Genomic DNA, 20,644 nt, shown 5'->3' on the forward strand with positions numbered 1-20,644 from the left:
GTAGGTAATCTCAAATACTTAAAACTTTTAAATTCGATATCTCTGGAACGAAACTTATTCCTTTTTGTCAATAAGTGATTCTTATGTAAAATTGGCCGGGGAATACGATGGTGAGGTCAAATTCAAAAAATAAATAGGGCTGTTTTGAGATACGGCCATTGAAAGTTTTCAATTGCGCAATACAGGTAGAAGAAATATTTAAATCTAAATTTTGATCACAGAAATTGATTCTACGTCCAATTTCCTTCAAAATTGAGTGTAAGACCGACCCTCTAAGATTTGTGGTTCCTGAGTTATCGTCGTTTAAAGATAGGGGTTTTGCTCAAAAATCGCCAAAAAATCGATTTTTTGGGAGGGTACAAAAATGGAGGGGTTGGTCCGATTTGGATGAAATTCGGGATTTTTGCATGTTTTGATAGTCTATATAGGTCTATATACTGCCCATAATTGAAAATTCGGCTATTATGCCAAATCAAGTATTCCGAGAAAAACGCGTTTTAGTGTTGTCACAAAAACTCCGTCAAGGCAATTTTCCATAAGAGTGGCATATTAGCCGTTTGGTTTTTCGCATCGGCAGCCAAGTCTAAACACTATTTCAGTAAAATTCAAGTTCCAGGAGATGCGTTGGAACATCCTCTACCACCTGGTGCTAATATCTCGTTTTTGCCAAAAGTGGATATTAGCCGTTTTTTCAATGGTGGGCAGTATAGGTCTATATAGGTAATTTTCAAATGGTGTTCCACTTCAGATGGAATGACCCATGTACAAACAACCCCTGAAAATTTTAGGCGGATTGGTGTCGTCTAAACGACGTCCCATACCAAGGTGTAAGCCTGTTCGTGGACTCGCTCTTAAATTGTTTAACAAAATTGTCTTTTTTTTTATAAATATATTTTGACCCCAGAAACAGCCTATTTTGATTGTAAATTAAAAATTTCCATGGATTTTGCTCAAATTTTGACCTTTGGTCGACCATCAATTGTTCAGATCGGTCCAAGAAACTAAGAGTTTATTTTAACTTGTTTTGTAAAAAATATCAAACTGGCCGTCTCAACAGTATCTTTATAACTGTTGTGAAATATGAAATGTTCAGAGTGGTAGATTCGTCATGCCTTTTTCGAAGAACTGGCAATGGATCGCGGAATTGTAAAAATAAACTGTAAAAATAATCTCGCCACGTCGGGTTATAACATAATTAAGTTTATATTGTCAAACCAACATAAATCAATTTAGCTCAATGGTTGACTCAATAACAACAATGAAAATGTTTTTTTTTCAATTCAAAATTTCAATTCCAACCAAAGCTTCCTTCAATCAGTGCCCCACAGGGTTCACGAAAGAAACATCTTTCCCTCCCCACCCTGGTTTAGCTTCCTCCACCAAACCGTCACGCACCGTAACCGTGACACGAAGACGGTTGCGCGGGGGATGCGAGTGCCACACGCGTTCTCCGGCGGGCGAGGTCACGTTTCACTTCGTGACTGTGATTGAGAAGCCACGCCACAGAAGGGCAAAAGTTGTTTCGGCGGAAAAATAAAACGGGTGCGGTGGACGGGAAAACTCTCTGTCTCTCTCTATTTCACTGATCAATTATTTAATTGGGTCTTCATTTTCCACCGAAACGTGTCTAGAAAATGTGCGGGATTGGCGTCTTTTTTCGTGTTTCTTTACATTTTTCGAAATAACACCGAAAAAGGGTCCCGCGAGGGATCAGTCAGAAATAGGTTGTTCAGGGAAAATACAACCAATTTCATTTTTTTTTTTTGCGGGAGAAAAAGACAATGCTGCGTCTGGAAGGATGCCAAGCGGCTTTAATAGGATTTGTGAAATGGAAAAACAAAGTATTTTGGACGGAGTGTCATCCTGTGGGGACCGAAAAGACGATTTTGAAGCATTGTGGTCGGGTCTGGTTTGTCTGGGAATATTATTTATTATTTATGTCAATCGGTTTAGCGAGCCCAAATTTAATTCTTTGACAGTACGTTCATTAAATAATACGTTTTAATATTTGAAACATCCATGATTTTTGGAAACCGTCATTAACTTTGAGAGAAATTTTGGAGTTTTGAAAGATATATTGTACATTCTGTAACACTCTAAAGGGTGAACCCTTAGACCATAAGCCCATGAAGTTGTCAAAATGTAAACTAAAGAAACGATCAACTCACCTGCAGAATTCCATACTTGAGCTCAATGTCGAGGAAGTTGTACTCCTTGGCGTGGGCTGGTCGGTTCGCCGGGGAACTGTTCTGTAACTGCTGGGAGGCACCGGTGCTCGGGGGTCCCGGTACGGTCCCGGCGCTTTCCTGTAAATAAAGCGGAAACATTTGCCCTGTAGTTGGGTGTGATAATGTGTGAATTCAGCGACGATTACATATTGATTTCCTCGGGGTCAGTACGGGTACGACGCAAATTCCATTCGACACGATTCTTCGGGGCGTGTGAGGAAAATTAATTAACCAATTGCTACTTTGTGCTCGTGAGAGACTTGATGAATGGGTAACGATGCTGCCAATTCAGACAGCGGCTAAACAGCCGTGAGAACCATTAGTGGCACTATAATGAGGTCCTGCCCGCTTTGTGTGGCTTGAGGGCGGTCTCCTCACCCTTCCATCCCAGCTCAACCCAGACGGCAACCGATGTCGGTCATCTCTATGCAATAATACCGGAGAGTGGACGCCGGTGATGGCCTCGTTATGATATTTATCGTTTATTTGTTGTGCTTGATGGGACGTGGTGGTCAACGTCAAATCAACCAAACAACCCCTCCCCCAGTCTGGTCACTTTTGCCACCCATTGGGCACAGTGTTCAAGTCAGTTACACCCACCGCAGATTGGATGGACAACATATACGCATACAGCATCGATTTGTGGTTGTGGACAACCTGTTGGGTTTAACAACCCACATTCCAGTCCGTTTGTTTCGAAGTGATCGATAACCACGGTTACATTCTGGGTTGGAGCTATCTGAGCTTCTGTTTAACAGCGATAAATACTTGGGAAATGGCTGACTGCATTGATTCTAAGCAGATATTGTCTTATTTTATTAGCTACTAGTATTTTTTGTCTTCCCGAACTTACTGAGGAATGGCTATAAAATCACTCGAAAAATGAACGTCTTAATTCTAACTCCTAGACCCTTCGTTTATACATATCGACTCAAATTCTTAGCAAATATCTGTGCATAATTTTTGTAATTGTCTATTGTTATTGTTACACTTGAAAAAATCCTGCAAAGTTACAAAAACATGGAATTAAAAAATGAAAACATTAAATATTATGCCCTTTTGAAATGTTAGTCTCGATTAAAAAAAAATAAAAATATTGTTTTCAAAAAGATCGGAAAATTTCACGAATGTTTCATACTATAACATTGAAAATCAGACCATTAGTTGCTGAGATATCAAAATTAGAAAATGGTGGATTTAGAGCGTCCAATTTCCCGGGGCTACAAAATTCCCGGGAAACGGGAAATTTTCAACAAATTTCCCGGGAAATCCCGGGAATTCCCGGGAAATTTGAAATTCAACGAAAATTATTCTGATTTTGTTTCTGATCAATATTTTGCAACACAATTGTATAGAACAACAACTTTAATGGTCAAAATAAGTGTTAGGATCAATTAATGGCTTAACTGCTTGTGAAAAATAATCCAACTTTGAGAAAATAAATAAATTTTCTATTTTTTATGCAGTCTTTAAATCGTACCAAATAGAAAAAAATATAATTAGTATTTTTTGTTGACAAGTTGTAGTTTTTAAATCAAAAATGTTTGGTCCACAACATAAAATTGCTTTTAAATTTGTCTCAGCGACCATAAAATTGAAATGAAAAAAAAAATCATACAGAAATAATGTTTATCATGGCAAATTACTTATACCAGAACAAGTATTTTCAACTTGTGAATAAATAGATTATTATTGAATTTGCCTAATTAATTTCATATTATAAGAAGTTAATTTTTAACGATTTTTCATGGTTTCATTTATGGTATGATTTAAGTTAAGTAAAATATTTTTTATAGTGTAAAAGTGGTTGAAATTAATCGATATTTTGTTCATATTTAACCCTCTTACGCCCTTGCTTAATAAATTTATAATTTCAAACTGTAATTTCTCGAATACTTTTAAACAAATTTAATTATATCATTTTAATTTTCATCCAATTTGGTCGAAGTAATCAAAATAGTTGAACAAATCTCAATTTTAATCTTGGCCGCAGGTGTTCGTATTTAACCCTCTTACGCCCTTGCTTAATAAATTTATAATTTCAAACTGTAATTTCTCGAATACTTTTAAACAAATTTAATTATATCATTTCAATTTCCATCCAATTTGGTCGAAGTAATCAAAATAGTTGAACAAATCTCAATTTTAATCTTGGCCGCAAGAGGTATATATCGTATTTCCAAATTATATAACAAAAATAAATCGTTAAAATAGGTTGTCAAAAATTAAATAGTTATTATTCATTTCATAATAGCGTAATTTTTGTTGCCCAACATATAAGCAAAAAATATTCCTAGTTGTGAATGCTTCAAAAATAAATATTATCTGAATTAAACCTTGACATGAAATTTACAGACAAACTGAGTTCAATATGAACAGTAGATTGAAATGAATAAAATAAATCAGGTTTCTTATTATTATTTCTTGTATTACATTGGTGCCAAAAAGGTAGGAAAATGTATACTTCCGCTTGTATTTCGGGAATTCCCGGGAAATTTACAAATTTCCCGAGAAACGGGAAATATTATTTTCCGGGAAATCCCGGGATTTTTTTCCCGGGGGACGGGAAATTGGACGCTCTAGGTGGATTGTTTGGGTGAGAAACATCAAAACATCAGAAAACATCAATTTCCTGTTTTTAAATCTTTGAAGAGCGATATCTCAGTAGCTAAGGGTCGTATCAACAAAGTTCAAAAAAAAGCAAAATATAGAGAAATTTTTCAGCTTTTCAAAAATATTTTTTTCAAAGGTGAGCGAACATGGACACAGATAAAAAAAAATAACTACGACTATTTTCAAAAAAGTTACCTAAAAATGGCTTTAACTTGAAAACGGTACACTTTATCAAAATTTCACTAAGGTAGGGGAAGGTGGGGCAAGACGACCATATGGGGCAAGAGGAACAATCGCTCGTACGGCCGTATTTTTTACAATTTTGATTATTTCCAGTATGAGGAATTGTTGTTAGCAATGCAATTAGCTGATTCTACTACCACATAACCGCCAAAACGACGTAAACGCCACGGGGCATGAGATTTAATGAAGTTTTTTTCAAAACCTCTGTTTTCTTATAATATTTGGAAAGTATAAAATAAGGCTTAGGGTTCGATTTAAGGCTCATTTTATCAAAATGCTATTTTTCCTAGATCAGTAGTGTCCCTACCAATGACTTGCACCTATTATAAAGTATGAATTAACTATTGGCTATTTTTGTTGAGAGCTTTTAAAAAACCTTGTCCAGGTGGGGCAAGTGTACCATATGGATTTTTATTATGGAAAAAATACGAATTGCTGCAACATCATATTTTATTGGGAAATAAATACATAAAAGTACTTAAAAACTGATAAACAATTGTTTAAAAAAAAATTCCGTACAAAATATAGTGATATTATGAAAATTTCCTTTTTTCATCAAGTAATAATTTGTTTTTGTATAAACGATCAATTTTTTAGTAAAATATTATTAATTAATCTAAAAATTAAAGAAACGTTTCAAATACATTCTAATCTGATGTACCTAAGTGATAACAGTTCAATTGTTAGCAAATTAACATGTTATTTCATGCATTGTTCCTCTTGCCCCAACGGGTTGTTCGTCTTGCCCCACTAGTTGAGAAGAACGTACGGAAAATCAAATTTTTTAAAATCAATTTTTTACATTAAAAAACAGGATTTTTTAAAAACTTCTTCTATCAAAGTCTTAGTCAAGACCTGGAATAAGATGATTATAAAAAAATCCGACAGATTTTTAACGTTTTTGATGGGTTATAACGAGCATTTCCTTAGCTTGTTACACTTGCCCCACTTTCCCCTACTTATTGATTGCAAATTCAATTTTACATCGAAAAATGAAGTTGAAAAATTTTTGCGACCAATATTTAGATTTTTTGAAAAATTAAATCAGTATTGATTCAAAAATTCATAACTTGGTCAAAGATTTTTTGCCCGTTCCAGAAATTTCTAAAAAGTTGGCATTTGATGTCCCTTAAAACATATCAGAAAATGAAAAAAATTAAAAATAATGTATTTTTTTGCAAATCAAGTTTTAGTGACAAAAAGTGAAATTAAAAATCACCAAAATTTGTTTGAGTCCGTTTCGTGGTGCCTGTCCATCGGGACGCATTTTTTTTCGCGTTCCGTTTTCGTCGATCGTCGTTGGTGTGTTTTTCTCGTTTGTCATGTATTTGATACACATCACAGCCGGGTTTCTTTGTTCTATGATTTGCAATTGTTTCACGGGAAGATTCGTTTTAAATTGCGTTAGCAAAATATAAATTATCATTCAATTCGACCATTCGTTTCCCGCGAATCACGGCGACAAATATTGTTTCAACGCGATTGTTCAAGTCCTTCAGATAACATCATAACTCATCAGTCATTAATTGGTCGCTCATCTTATAATAATTTAAAAGTATAATTAGTCTCAGGTCAACTCTACGTAAATATGTTACGCTGAGTGTAATATTTAACCTTTTAATCACACATAATTTTGATTCAATCTTTCCACAGCCGGCTGTCTAAGATTGAATCATTTATGCTAAACCCAACACCAAATAACCGGGAACAGTCTCATCCGCATCACCCGATTGTTTGCCTTGAGAATACATAATACATCACCCTATTCAACGAAATTCATTGATTATTGGGCCACATCATCATCCTCTATGATGAATCCTGGCCATTACCCTTCCCCACTAACAAAATCCCAAGTAGAAGTAGTTTTCCGGCACACGCGGGGTGTGGATATCGTATAGAACCCACCCTTGGTAGCAGCCTGTGCTAACTAACATTCCCGTCCCATCCCCTCGAGATCTACAAACTGACATGGCGGGCGCCGTTGGTGGCCAACGACTGTTTCCTATTCGCACCGGCTCTAGTTTTGATGATCGTGATGTTTTATCTTTTCAGCGCATTCATGCATGCTGTTGATAAGGGAAACATCAAAATTTCCTTACATTTTTTTCATTTTTGGAGCGTAACTCAGCATTTGAACCTACCTCATCTACCCAACTGCGTTACGTATTAAAAGAACACAAGTTTACATGAACGAGTGACAAGATAGCACTGCTGCATAGAAATACCATAAATCATATACAAAGTTTTTTTTTTAAGCAATTTGTTGAAATGTCCTTTCGGGGAAACGTACCATTCGGCGAAATGTACCAGATCTCCTAAAATTATTTACCGTTGAGTAACGAGCAACTGCTGTGCGAGTTGGCGGATCATTAACCCAATGAAAAATAATAACAAATTTGCTTATGACTGAGAAATACTCAGGGTTGACATTGAAACTTTTTAAAAGAAGGTATGATGTATCTTGCTCTTGGCTAAAGAAACAGTGTGCTCAAAACTGGTCTGAATCGTTTTTTTATTTAAACCTGCTGTGTGTTTTGCCAAAAGCAAGCTATTTCATACTTTCATTGAGAAGTTTTTAAATATCAAATATAATATGGAATATATTCAGTGTCCATAACCAAGGGTCCTGATTGCTTCAAAAAGACTCAGCCACACGCGAGCCCAAATCATGCGCGATGTATAACTGCTCTGATTTATCCAATCGGGTAGCAAAGCGAATGGTTCAGAGAGACCGATTGCGTTATGTCGCTCAAAGCTGAGTCGGAATAGTTTGCGATCGGCTTTGTTTTGCTGCTTAAAATTAATGATATCAAAAATGTTTTGCAATTTTGTTGATAACACGACATCAAAGACACATTTACAAGCAATTTCCATCATGCCAAATACAAATTTACGTCACACTGCCAAAAGAGCGCCGAGCTGGTATGTTGTTAGATTCTCTCCTCTCTGAACGTATTCGTGTGTGACTCGGGTCGACGGACGGAGTAGGCAAAGCAGTTCACGAAGCATTTGTGTCGTTGGGTGAAGCGATTGAGCAAGTCGCTGCCATCCTGAGAGTAGTGTTCGATTGCGATCGGTTGCAAGCTCCAGTCGGCAAAGATTCGCATGGCGATGAGTGAGTGATTTCTGATCTTTGAACTTTTTTTTACAGGAATAAATAAAAGCCCCGAGTGAATTTCCTGGAAAATCTGCTGCATGCACGCTCCACCTTTGGAAATTTATGTGGAGCAAAATCAAAAGCATGTATTTATGTTATCTGATGGTAAATTTGTGCTACAATTCTCGTTTTAATTCCAAATTCCCAGAAACATCTCCATCAATCTTAATTGAAAAGGGTGTTCTCATCACGTTTCAATGTAATACTTTTTCAAGTGGTTATAACTGACATCACATATTCTCACTGAATTCAAGATCTGATAATTGGAAGTTTAGGAAATCCTTAATTTCAAATGTTCATCTTTCAATAACAATTAAAACTATGTTCACAAAACGACCCTATTTAAACAATTTCAACTACCTAAGTGCATATTATCCTCACAATAATCCTGCATAAAGCGTCGGTTCGGTACCCTAACGAATGGATTTCCGGCAGCCATTAGCACGTGCCACAATCATCCAGATTGCCCCAGGCCTAGAGTGTAGAGAGCGGCACTCTACTGGGACTCGTGCCTCCGTTTTTGTGCCGGTAGGCAGAATATGTATGAACGTGTGCTGGCTCCATCTGGTTGGAGTGCTCTCACGTAGAAAATGGCTACAAATTGCGGGAAAAAGGTGATCATTCCCCACGATGGTCCTGCAACAGTTTACTGCCCCTGACTTCGAACGGGGAGGCTCGGTGGGAAATTCCACATTCCAGGGTGCACAACCAAAAGTGGCTAACGTGCAAATTTTTTAAAAAAATGGTACAAATTTAATGCTTTTTTACAACTTTTAATTAAAGATATTCGTATTTTTTTAATTTAATATATTTTTATCTGTGCAGACCGAACCATAAATAATGAAAACGAAAAGCTCGACAGACAACGAGAGGAAGGAGCAGGTGAAAGTGTTTAATCCACATCCCTGTAGTGGTTCTGAGGGAGGATGCGACGGTGAAAAGCTTCCAGATGATGAGCGCCGAAGCCGGGTGGAGAACAAAAACATGCGAATTGTCCGGAAAGGCCATCACTTGCACCTGTTGCTGATGGGTGTAGCTGGTGTGCAATTTAAGGTGGGCTGGAAAAAAACTGGAAACGGGGAGCGATGGCATGCTACTGAGAGTGAAAGAATGACAACTTGTTGAGCTGAGATTTCAAGCTGGGATTTAAAGAGCATTTATGACCGATTCTTCGGCTCCTTTTAAAAAAATCCTAGGTTTTTTTTTAGCGTTTTGGCTGTAGTGGCAAAACAAATAAGAAACACCCCAATGTTATTAAATATTTGGAAAAGATTATTGATTTTCCTTTAATGAAATATAATGTAGAATGAACAATATAGTACCTTTGCTTCTCCTGAAATGATAATGTAGCGTAACGGGACAACATCGTAAAACTGGACATTTAAAAGGCACACTACAACAATCGCTACAGTTTTGCTAGTTTGATTTTTCAAAACTTTGGCTCTTCTATACATTTTCACAAATTTATAAACGAGTCTTTCGCTCCTTGAACTGAACGAATTAGTTGAAATTTGAGTTTTTGCCAGCCATTTCTTTGCGTGACGGGACAACGAAAGGAGCGGATTTATGAAAAAACTCTTCTCCCATTTAATGGTTTGCAGACCATATTTGGTCAATATTTTTGGCGTTTGAGGTAAGTAAATGCATTTATAGCACATTGCAATTATTGAATCATAATAAAAATGAAACCATTCATATAAAAAACCTCATTGAAAATTGAAAAAAGTTTGTGTAGCTTTGCTAAGAATCCTCTTATGCATATTTCTGTTGATATTTTTGTATTTATGTTTTGTACATCTTTTGCTAAATTCATTTAGTACACACAAGCACATATCGACTCAGAATCAAATTTAAATTATATCCGTTGTGCAGCAGGCTTGGCCGAATGATTACGCTGTCCGCTTTGTAAGCGGATGATCATGGGTTCGAATCCCATCTGCTCCAACCTTTCATCGGATGGGGAAGTAAAACGTCACACGGCGTCTTTTTCAGGGGGTAGTATTTTTTGAGAAATAGCAAGAAAACTGTCATATACATATGAAAGTGTGGAACATCCCCGTTCATTTGCGGGGCGAACGAAAATCTTTGGTCGGGAAAAATCAAAGTTATCCTCATTTGAAGTTTTTGAACTTTTTTCCTATGGGGCGAAATTTCGTCTATTTCAATTTAGTATTGTTATAAGTCTACATGGGCATGATTTATGGTTCAGATCATATGATTTCTTATGGGAAATGATGCAAGGAACATTTTTCCTGAAGCACGCAAAGTGATTGAAAATAAGGGAAAAAAGTTATAAAGGTTTTATTGAAAATTTGGGAGATTTTCTGATAAAATTGCACACTAGGGTGGGTACGTTTTTCAAAAAGTTCTCGGATCAAGTTTTAGTATGGTTCCCCTTGTAGGGCATGCCCATAGAGACTTTCATACCAAATATCAGCTCATTTGGTTGTAAACTGGCTGCGCGCATCAGGGTTAAAGTTTACATGGGAATTACTATGGGAAATTGGTACTTTTTGTTCAAACGCTCCTACAGGTCTGGGAAAATCACGCGCCAACTTCTGGTATGGTCAGGCCTATGGGGAATGGTCTGGAGAACACTTTTCCCGAAGAGAGCATATGGATTCGTTGTCCCTAGACCTGGCGCATCGGCAAACAATCCGATGTCTCCGGAATCAACGGTTTTCCCTCAAAAAGCATCAAATTTTCCTTAGCATGCTATGAAAGCTCGATGAACACCGCGACGCCATACGTCAGGCAGCTACCACGTGGTTGAAATATTTGCAAAAAAAATACAAATTTGCTATGCAAAGATTCTGAATTCGACTAAATAATATCAGGATTGCTCGAAATGATCATTTTCTAGTTAAAAGAAGGTTTGCAATTAAATATTCCAGTCGTTTCTCACCACGTGGTACCTGCCTGACGTATGGCGTCGCGGTGTTCATCAAGCTTTCATAGCATGCTAAGGAAAATTTGATGCTTTTTGAGGGAAAACCGTTGATTCCGGAGACATCGGATTGTTTGCCGATGCGCCAGGTCTAGGGACAACGAATCCATATGCTCTCTTCGGGAAAAGTGTTCTCCAGACCATTCCCCATAGGCCTGACCATACCAGAAGTTGGCGCGTGATTTTCCCAGACCTGTAGGAGCGTTTGAACAAAAAGTACCAATTTCCCATAGTAATTCCCATGTAAACTTTAACCCTGATGCGCGCAGCCAGTTTACAACCAAATGAGCTGATATTTGGTATGAAAGTCTCTATGGGCATGCCCTACAAGGGGAACCATACTAAAACTTGATCCGAGAACTTTTTGAAAAACGTACCCACCCTAGTGTGCAATTTTATCAGAAAATCTCCCAAATTTTCAATAAAACCTTTATAACTTTTTTCCCTTATTTTCAATCACTTTGCGTGCTTCAGGAAAAATGTTCCTTGCATCATTTCCCATAAGAAATCATATGATCTGAACCATAAATCATGCCCATGTAGACTTATAACAATACTAAATTGAAATAGACGAAATTTCGCCCCATAGGAAAAAAGTTCAAAAACTTCAAATGAGGATAACTTTGATTTTTCCCGACCAAAGATTTTCGTTCGCCCCGCAAATGAACGGGGATGTTCCACACTTTCATATGTATATGACAGTTTTCTTGCTATTTCTCAAAAAATACTACCCCCCTGAAAAAGACGCCGTGGTCAGTGCCGGCCTTGGTTGTTGTTTGGCCGTTAAGTCATTCCAGGTGTAGGAGTCGTCTTCTGCTATAAAGCCAAACAACACACCAAACTAAGCCTGCTCCGGTGGAATCGCTGGCGGCTGTTGGACTCGTAAGTTCCAGCTTTTTCTGGAAAATTGGCAAGGTTCAATTAAGTATTCACAAAATATCCATTGCAAATAAATACGAATTAAAGTGTGTTAAATTTTCATCGGTTGAATTTACGATTAGGCTATTCTTATGTTACTGAGATTTTAGAAACTTAATTTGCTAAAGTATCTCCAAAATGGAACACAACCTTAACCTGGGCTTTGGAGTCGAAGTCGGAGTCGGAGTCGGGTCTTTTTGAGAACCTGGAGTCGAAGTCGCAAAACTCAAATAGCTGTAGTCAGAGTCATAGTCGGAGTCGGCTAAATTTTATGAGCTGGAGTCGTTGTCGAAAATTTCTGAAAACCCGGAGTCGGAGTTATCTAAAATTCAACACAATTTATGAACTTTTTTATTGTTCATTATTGCTGATTAATTCACAAAACATTAATAAATTTTAAATTATGTTTTCGTATCGCGTGCACTGCGCGTCGACATTTTTCATTTAATTTATTTTTATTGGTTCAAGAGATTTATCAGATGCCATTATGTTTTTGAAATTTATTTATTTTGATTGAATAGCACTAACTGTGTTATTTCACTATGATCACTAAATGATAATCTGTTTATCCTGTATTAAGGGGTTACACACATGTAGAAAATCGCAAAAATTTCATATTACAGAAAATTTACTAAATCCACTAAAAAGTTGAATTTCAATCACTCCTGAAAGTTTCATGAAGATATTTCGTGATTAAACTGAGTAAGAGACGATTTAAGTTCACAATTTTGCCATACGCAAAGTGAACTGTCAATCTTTGAGAACGTTTTTCTCTAAACACCGAGTTGATTTACGGGTGCCACGATATCTCGAGATGGAATGGACAAAATTGGCTGCAATTTGCGGTGAATACTTCCAAGACTTATCCCGTGTGTATGACGAAGCCCGATTTTTAAATTTTGTTTTTTTTTTTAAATACAGAAATCAAAAACTGATGATTTTTATAAGAAACAAATAAAAAAAATCTACCTATTTTAAAATTAAAGTTTTTTATTAATCGGCCTTCGTCATGCACACAGAACCGGTTTAACGAGCCTTCACCAAAATTTTGAGCCGATTTGGTCAAAGCAGTGTTGAGATATCGTGGCACCCGTTTTTTGAAACCACTAACTTCAAATAACTAAATTTCGGCAATGATACAACCAAATGTCTTCAAATTTATTTTGTTAATAGTTGAAAATGTATACTTTAATTCCATGCAAAAAAGATTTTAAATCAGTTTAAATGTGACATTTTTGAGTTGTACTTGTGTATAACCTCTTAACCATTTTTGAACTTCATAAAATAATAAACAATTGTGGTTGTGTTGTCAAAATTTTAAAATATTTACTCGATGCTTGACTGCCTCTTTTTTCATGTTTTCAATTCAACTTTGACAAAAAAAATTTCCAACATCGTTTAAAAAAATTTTACACGCAGTCATTTTTTTTTGCCCAAAAGCGAATGTCTTTGAGGGTTTCAGTAGATCATTTTTTTTCGATGTAAAAAAGTTATGAGGTACATAAAAAAAGTTTTTTTTATGAAAAAATTATAAATCAAAAAATAACGGTTCAATATCAGTACATAACTAAAATGATAATGATTTTAAAATATTTGTAAAATTGGCAGTATAACACTACCATCAAATTATCAACTATTATATCAATCCATTACTTGGAACTCAACAAGCTCATTTTGTATGTAAATATTAAAAGTCAAAGTGTTGAAAATATTTGAAACTGAAGAAAAATATTAATAATAAGTTGCAACTAATTATGGAATAATTATTGAATTTATAAAATATATCGAATACCTTAATGTTTTCTATTTCTTAACAAAAATCTTAAAGTGTTCATCCTTACCTTGAAAGAATTTCAAGTTATTTTTCAAATAACATTCAACTGGTAAGAATTTTCTCATGATTATATATGTTTTTAGTATGTACTGGGCTGGATCACAAAATGCCCATGAACGCCTCTTCAAAAAAAAAAGTGCAATAGAGCTTTCAAAAATACTTTAATGCAAAACCAGGGTTACTTTAACAGTTACTGTGTTTCTTAAAAATTTCTGAATAAAAGTAAGCAAATTGATTTCATGTGTCACATCAATCATGAAGGCTAGAATTCTATTAATGGTTTCTTTGGAAAAATGCAGTTGGATAGTTGTTTAACTTTCTTTTGATAAAATTAAAATCATTTTAAATAACTAAAAAGTTCGAATCAATCAAAAAGCAAATCCAAACTTACTTAGAAAATTGTTCTACTAAAAATGAATTTAAATCTGATGATATTTCTGATTTCTGTTCCAATAACGCTCAAAACATGTTATTGTCAAAATAATCCGATAATGCTGACCGTTTTGAAGTTTGAATTATTATAAATGAGAAAAATATGACACTTCGAGAGTATTCAAACATTAAAAAATTTGTTAAAACTACTTCTTGAGACACTCTTAACTACCAAGCTAAGTATCATTCCATACCATTCATTTTGTAGTCAATTCTTTTATCATTCAATTTATCATTTTGAAAAAAAAAATCTGTCAGTTTCACCTGAACATCAATGCAACCCCGGTTTGCGGTATTCACGCAAGTGTGCTCTGAACATGTGACTGATGTTATTATTTCAAATTTTTAGATATTCTTAATACTGAGCAGGTGTCGGAGTCAGAGTCGGCTAGAGTTGGTAGGCCAGAGTCAGTTGGAGCTGAAAGCCGGAGTCGGAGTCGTTATAAATAAGACCCGACTCCGCAGACCTGACCTAAACAACATACATATTAATTTAAAGTGTTATCAACCAATAAGTGAAGTCTAGAGTACTTTTTCAAAACAATCAATGGGAAATTTGAGTATTTAACAAAGGGTAAGTAACATTCATTTTATAGCATTTTTTTTAATTTCGTACAAACATTTGCATGGATTTAAAAAATTAAGAACCTTAAATTTCTGCTTTGCTTTCCCGTTGCTTCAAATGCACACTGATTTCATTTTACTTTTATATTTTTTGGCGTTGACTATAGGGGGCTAAGAAATATCAAACTCTGGTATAATCATACCAATAGAAGGTATTTTTCTGCGTCTCACTCGCTTTTCACTCCAGCTCGAGTGTTCAAAGTAAATCAATTCCTGCTCAAATTGTTGAAATTTACGCAAGAAGATTGCTCCAGCAAGCCACTAAGTTTATTAAATGTATCATCATTACCCTTTTCCAAAGCTGATTCCACCGAACCCAGACACGATAACCGTGTTAATTACTGGTGTCAGTACCGCCAGACTCTGCTCCCGATGGAGTTTCACCCACCCCGAAGGCACAACACATTTTGTCGGGTGGAATGCTGCGGTGCTTAATGAATGAACTGCTCACACGCACCATACCGTGCGCTTATGAGGGAACACCTGTTGGCAAATTGACTAGTTCAATAAACGTTAGCTTTAACGGCAGACACAGTCTTCGGGGATAGTCTGATGTGTGTATTAACGTGAACGATCTCGGCTTCATGGCTCGTCGTGAATACTATTTATGTAGAGTGTAAACGGGAGTAAATCCACTTGTCTTTTATTGAAATTTTCATCGGCGGTGACACGTGAGAGGTAATCGCCGTTGTCACTCTCGGGTGTCCTTTTGTTGCTTTTGATCTGAGGACACAAAACACCCCCACGTTGAGTACGATGGTGGCGAAAAAGGATCTACTCCAATGAAAAATATATTGCCATTTTTATTTTAGTACTCGTCGTCGGCTCGGGCTGTCAAGTTATCCGAAACTGGTCTCTTTTGGTGGCGAGCAGGGAATTGATATTCGATATAGCCGTAATCGACGGTGAGGGGATACAGTGCAGTGTGATATATGGATAAAACCACGTGTTATGGCTGATACGTGGCTCTGAAAAAGAAACCAATCGGAAGTAGGTCTTAATTCAAGCTGACCAAAACAGGAAGTAGGAAGTTGGAGAAGTGAGAGAAGAAAAAGAAACAAAGGTCAACAATACAAAAAAAATCAAGAATTGTCCTAAAAAGAAAACAATATATTGATGAAAAATCAGGAAAACAGGAGATAATTTTTGCAATTGAAACTTAAAAATTAAATCATCCTTAGTATGTAGCTTCAACATAAAATGAGGAATAAAATAATGTAACTAACACCATTTAAGAGAGTTTTAATTTTTATCATTTTACAATCCTTGAATTTTAAAATTTTCGATTTTAGAATTTAAAAATGTAAGAATTCTGTAAATTTTTTTTAAACATTCAGAATCTCGGGATTTTTTTTTGTTTTTTTTTTTGCAATTTTGGATTTTTTAAAAGTCTATTCTATTATTTTATTTTTTTTTCAAAATTTTAACCGTTATGAATTGAAAATATGTTTTTTGATGTTGAAATTTTGGATTTTAGGATCTTAGAATTTTTCCAGTTTAATTTTTTTTGAATTTTGCATTTTTACAATGTTCTAAGACTTTAAGACAGTTTAAGACTTAGAAATTCCAATACTTTTAAATAAAACTTGTAGAGTTTTAAGATTTTTGAATGTTAGAATTTTTAGAATATCAAAATTTTAAAATCACCGAATTTTTAAGTTGAAATTTGAATTTTAAATGTCGGATCCCTGTTTTCCGTGCTAAAAATGTGTTCTTTTTCTTCTTATTTTTCCCAGGGCAACATGCAGCGCAGCAAGATCATCACGGACGGCATCAACGAGGCGCGCACGCAAATCATGAAGATCTTCGACCACAAGACGCACGTTTCGGACATTATCCAGCGGTGCGCCTCGAAACGGAACTTTAAGAAGCGGGAAAAGACGTAAGGCTTCCAACGCACGCACTTGTACAGAAATGTGTAATTTAGCTAAGTTTAGTCGCTCGCGCTTTCCTCTCGCTCGTGTAAAATTCTGTACGTTTAAGCTAGTATAGGAAGAGTCTTTTTTTTCTCTCTCGCAAACTGTGTACATATTTTAGCTTCTAGGATTAAGGTCGAAACGGCGCGAAATAGACACGAGAACTTACGTTTTTCCGTTTTGATGCTTGATGTACAGAGAACTAATGCTAATGCTTAAAAATAAAACAAGACAATTTTCGACTTGAAGCAATTCGATGTTAGAAGAAGCAGCCGTAAAGTGTGTTTTTAGCTAGTTGATAAGTGCAATAACATGTTTTATCGGTAGTCAATGTGTGCGTGTGATGAGAAATAGTAAAAAAGAAGAAAAAACTCCAAAAAGTGAACATCCCCCTTACTTTATGCTAATGAAGGCGCGCGCGAGTCGAAAATTGTGCTGCTTGTGTGTTAGGTACTCTTAGTTGATAAGTTTTGTTTCAATTTTTTTTTTTTAACAAATTGTATAGCTTTGTAAGCCCCTTCTCCTGGTACAGATATCAGAACAATGGTGTCATAGAAGAGTTAAAAGTTGAATTATAAAAGCTGAGCGTACGTGCGAAACGATTGACTTTTCTCAACTTTTGTTTGTTTTATCGTTAAGCGTTTTTTTTTTCTTCCCCTCATTGGATGCGTCTTTTTGTACGCGTAATTCTTTTTAGCAGAGACAGAGATTTATTTTATTCAGCGACTAACAGAAATATAACTAAATAATTAGACGATAAGCGAAATGATTGCGAAGAATGAAATAAGAAAAATGAGCATATTTCACACGAAGGAAAGAAACAAAATAAAAAATAACATTTAGGCGTGAAAGTTCCATTTCATTCGATGGCGATGAACAGTAAGCAAGTGAACGGTACTGAACTCTGAAGCGTGACAAACGAAGGGGTTTCCAGGCTCAGACAGAATGAGACGATAATTAAGGAAAGGCGCGGAAAATTTCTCATTTTTTAAACTAATGAAGCGGAAAATGTTGTGTGTTACAAAGTAGCAGTTATTTCGAAAAATAAGAAAACATGATTGAAGAAAATTGCGTTTTATTATTAATAGAACTGAAAGAAATTTTTGTTGAGAATCAATTTATAATGACTTAGGTGTTCGGACGGAAAGTTTTTTCGCTGGCGTTTTTTCTCTTTTCAAGGAAGTGGATTTTCCTCAAGTTTTTTTAAGTTTTCCGTTGGAGTAAAGTTCCGGTGTAGTTCATTTACGAGTGGAGTTCAGTTCTGGTGGATCGCTTTCAATGTGGATTGGTTCCTGGTTCCTGCTGTTCCGGTGCAGTTGCTTTTACGATGGACTTCTGCTGTAGTGAAACTTTTCTGGCGGTTTTCGGTTCCGGTGGATTAGAAGTCTTTTTCCAGCTGATGAGGAGGATTGTGGAGATAACAGCCTGTTTTCCAAGAGCAACAATCAAGGAGTTGTGGAACAACACTTTCCGGTTATATCGAGTTGGACCCAGGAGTTTGTGAGATCTATCCATTTAATCTATCATTATTTGATAGAAGTTTTTTTTTTCCCTTATTTTATATAATATTCTATTGATCAAATGATATATCCATATTATACCTTTCCCACCTTCCCTTTCTCCTATCCTCATTTCCTCCCCCCCCCAACACCCCCCCCCCCCCCCGCCACTAAATATTATTATCTGCCAAATTAAATTTACACTAACACACCACACCACAACTGATTCGGAGCGTTTGGTACGGTATGTCCACGCATCCTTCCTCCCCTGATGATTCTGTGAAATGTGATCCGTTCACAGAATCTGTCTGCGGTTAATGCAACGCAGTAGGCCTGGCCGCTTTAATTTTTGCTATACATTTTCGGGGTAACTCGGATGTACTGTAATCATTAATATTGACAAGAAAGGACTTGAGGCGTAATCTTACCACAAGTTCTTCCAGGATGCTTTCTTCGGACTGGCTGCGCTTGTGTTCGATTAGATTAGATTAGATTAGATTAACTAACACCATTTAAATTTTTTACTGTTCTTAATTGAAGTAAAATTAAAGTTTGCTAAGAAATCAGCTATTTTTACAATTTTAAACCATTTGACAGTCTCAACTCAAGCCAACTTTCCTTCAACAATCTCCAGAATAGTTAAGGACCCCATTACTCCCTTTATTCCTCCCCCAAGACGAATCTATGGATATATGTTTGCACGCGACCACATCGTGGAAAAGTGGCACTGTTTCCTTCCCTCGGAAAAACCCATGGCGAGTGGCATTTTAATAACAAAAACGACGACGGGACTTGTTGCTTCTCCGAGTTTTCTTTGCTGGAGCTCTGTTGGCTTTCTTGCGTGTTGTTTTGCTTCTTAAGCGATGGATTCTCGGGCACATTTTTTCTCAGAGGATAAATTCTCCGGTCCAATTTAACCGTCCCTTCTGCAATACCCCTTTGCTGGGACTCTGTTGCGCTCGCGGAAAAAAGGGGGAGGCAGTGCTGCCAGATTTAGAAGATTTTTACTTTAATTATTTAATTTTAAGAAAAGTAATGATGTTCACATAAGCGACTCCAGGGAAATGAAACATTTATTTAACAAGATAATGCATGTGAGCAATTCTTTAAAACTTCGAAAAAGTATGTTTTTTTATATTGTTTCTTTTTTTTATTTGGATGATACTCTGTACATTGTTTCCTTGTGAGCAATTTCCACCAAACCTGGAAATGGATTTTACTTATATTTTTTTATTTGGCTCAAACTTTGTGGGGACCTTCCCTGTGACCAAAGAAGTCTTTTTGTATCATTGGTTTGCCCATAAAATTCTCCATATAATTTTTGCAGCTGTTCAATGAGTGTTCATACAAAAATGGTACGTAAATATTCGATAATCTGTAACTTTTCAAGTAATTTTCGGCAAATTTAGGCATTGATGAAGACGATTCAGAAAAAATATTTTTTTTCCACAAAGTCAATTTCTTAAAATCCGTATTTTAATTTTTTTTAAATGTTTTAGGGGACAAAAACCCTCATCTTTTAAGCCATTTTGGCGACGAGTTGATTTTTTTTTCTAAAATTCAAAATAGATTTTTTTTTGTAAAAAAACTTAAATCTTGTAGGTACCCAAAAATTTTTGACCTCATTTTTTTTATTTAAAATCAAATTTGCAATCGAAAAGTACTTTATGTTTAAGTGTATCGTTTTCAAAATAGAGTCATTCAAAGTTGAATTTTGTCCGAAAAAATTAAAATAGTGTCTATGATTGTCAATTCCTGATTATATTTTTTCCGAAAAGTTCAGAAAATTTCCTATAATTTCGTCTAAGAAACATTGAAGGTTGGACCTCTGCTTGCTAAGATACAGCGGCTGAAAGAAAAAGAAACAGGAAAATTGAAGTTTTCTAAGTCTTACCCAAAGAACCTTCCAATTTCTAATGTCGATATCTCAGCAATTAATGGTCCGATTTTCAAAGTCTCTTAGACAATTTTGTAGCAAGTTTTCTGAACTTTTCAAAAAAACAATATTTTTAGTTATGGAAAATCACGGACACTTTTTTTTTTAAATTAAAAAAACCGGAGTTTTTCGGACAAAATTTATCTTTGAATTGCAATATTTTGAAAACGGTACACTCAATCAAAAAATATATTGATTTTACATAAAAAATTTTACTCCTTTTTTTAATATTTTTACTTAATTTTTTTTACAAAATACACTATTTTTGAAAAAAAAAAATCTGAATAGTCCTCATAA

General features: G+C 35.6%; 1 protein-coding gene across 16 annotated transcripts in view; it reads right to left on the reverse strand.

The window, feature by feature from the left end:
• The window catches only part of LOC6038221 (SCY1-like protein 2), a 160,702-nt gene that overhangs the window by 77,183 nt on the left and 62,875 nt on the right, over positions 1-20,644 (reverse strand). For all 16 annotated transcript variants that reach the window (XR_005278399.1, XR_005278396.1, XR_005278398.1 and 13 more), the window contains exon 4: positions 2,169-2,306. Coding sequence is in view for 12 of the 16 variants with exons in the window: in XM_038262274.1 (XP_038118202.1) it covers positions 2,169-2,306 (138 nt within the window). In the remaining 4 variants the exon portion in view is untranslated. The remainder of the gene's footprint in view (positions 1-2,168; positions 2,307-20,644) is intronic.

This window comes from Culex quinquefasciatus, chromosome 3, assembly GCF_015732765.1.
Source record: "Culex quinquefasciatus strain JHB chromosome 3, VPISU_Cqui_1.0_pri_paternal, whole genome shotgun sequence".
NCBI classification, from domain to species: Eukaryota; Metazoa; Arthropoda; class Insecta; order Diptera; family Culicidae; genus Culex; species Culex quinquefasciatus.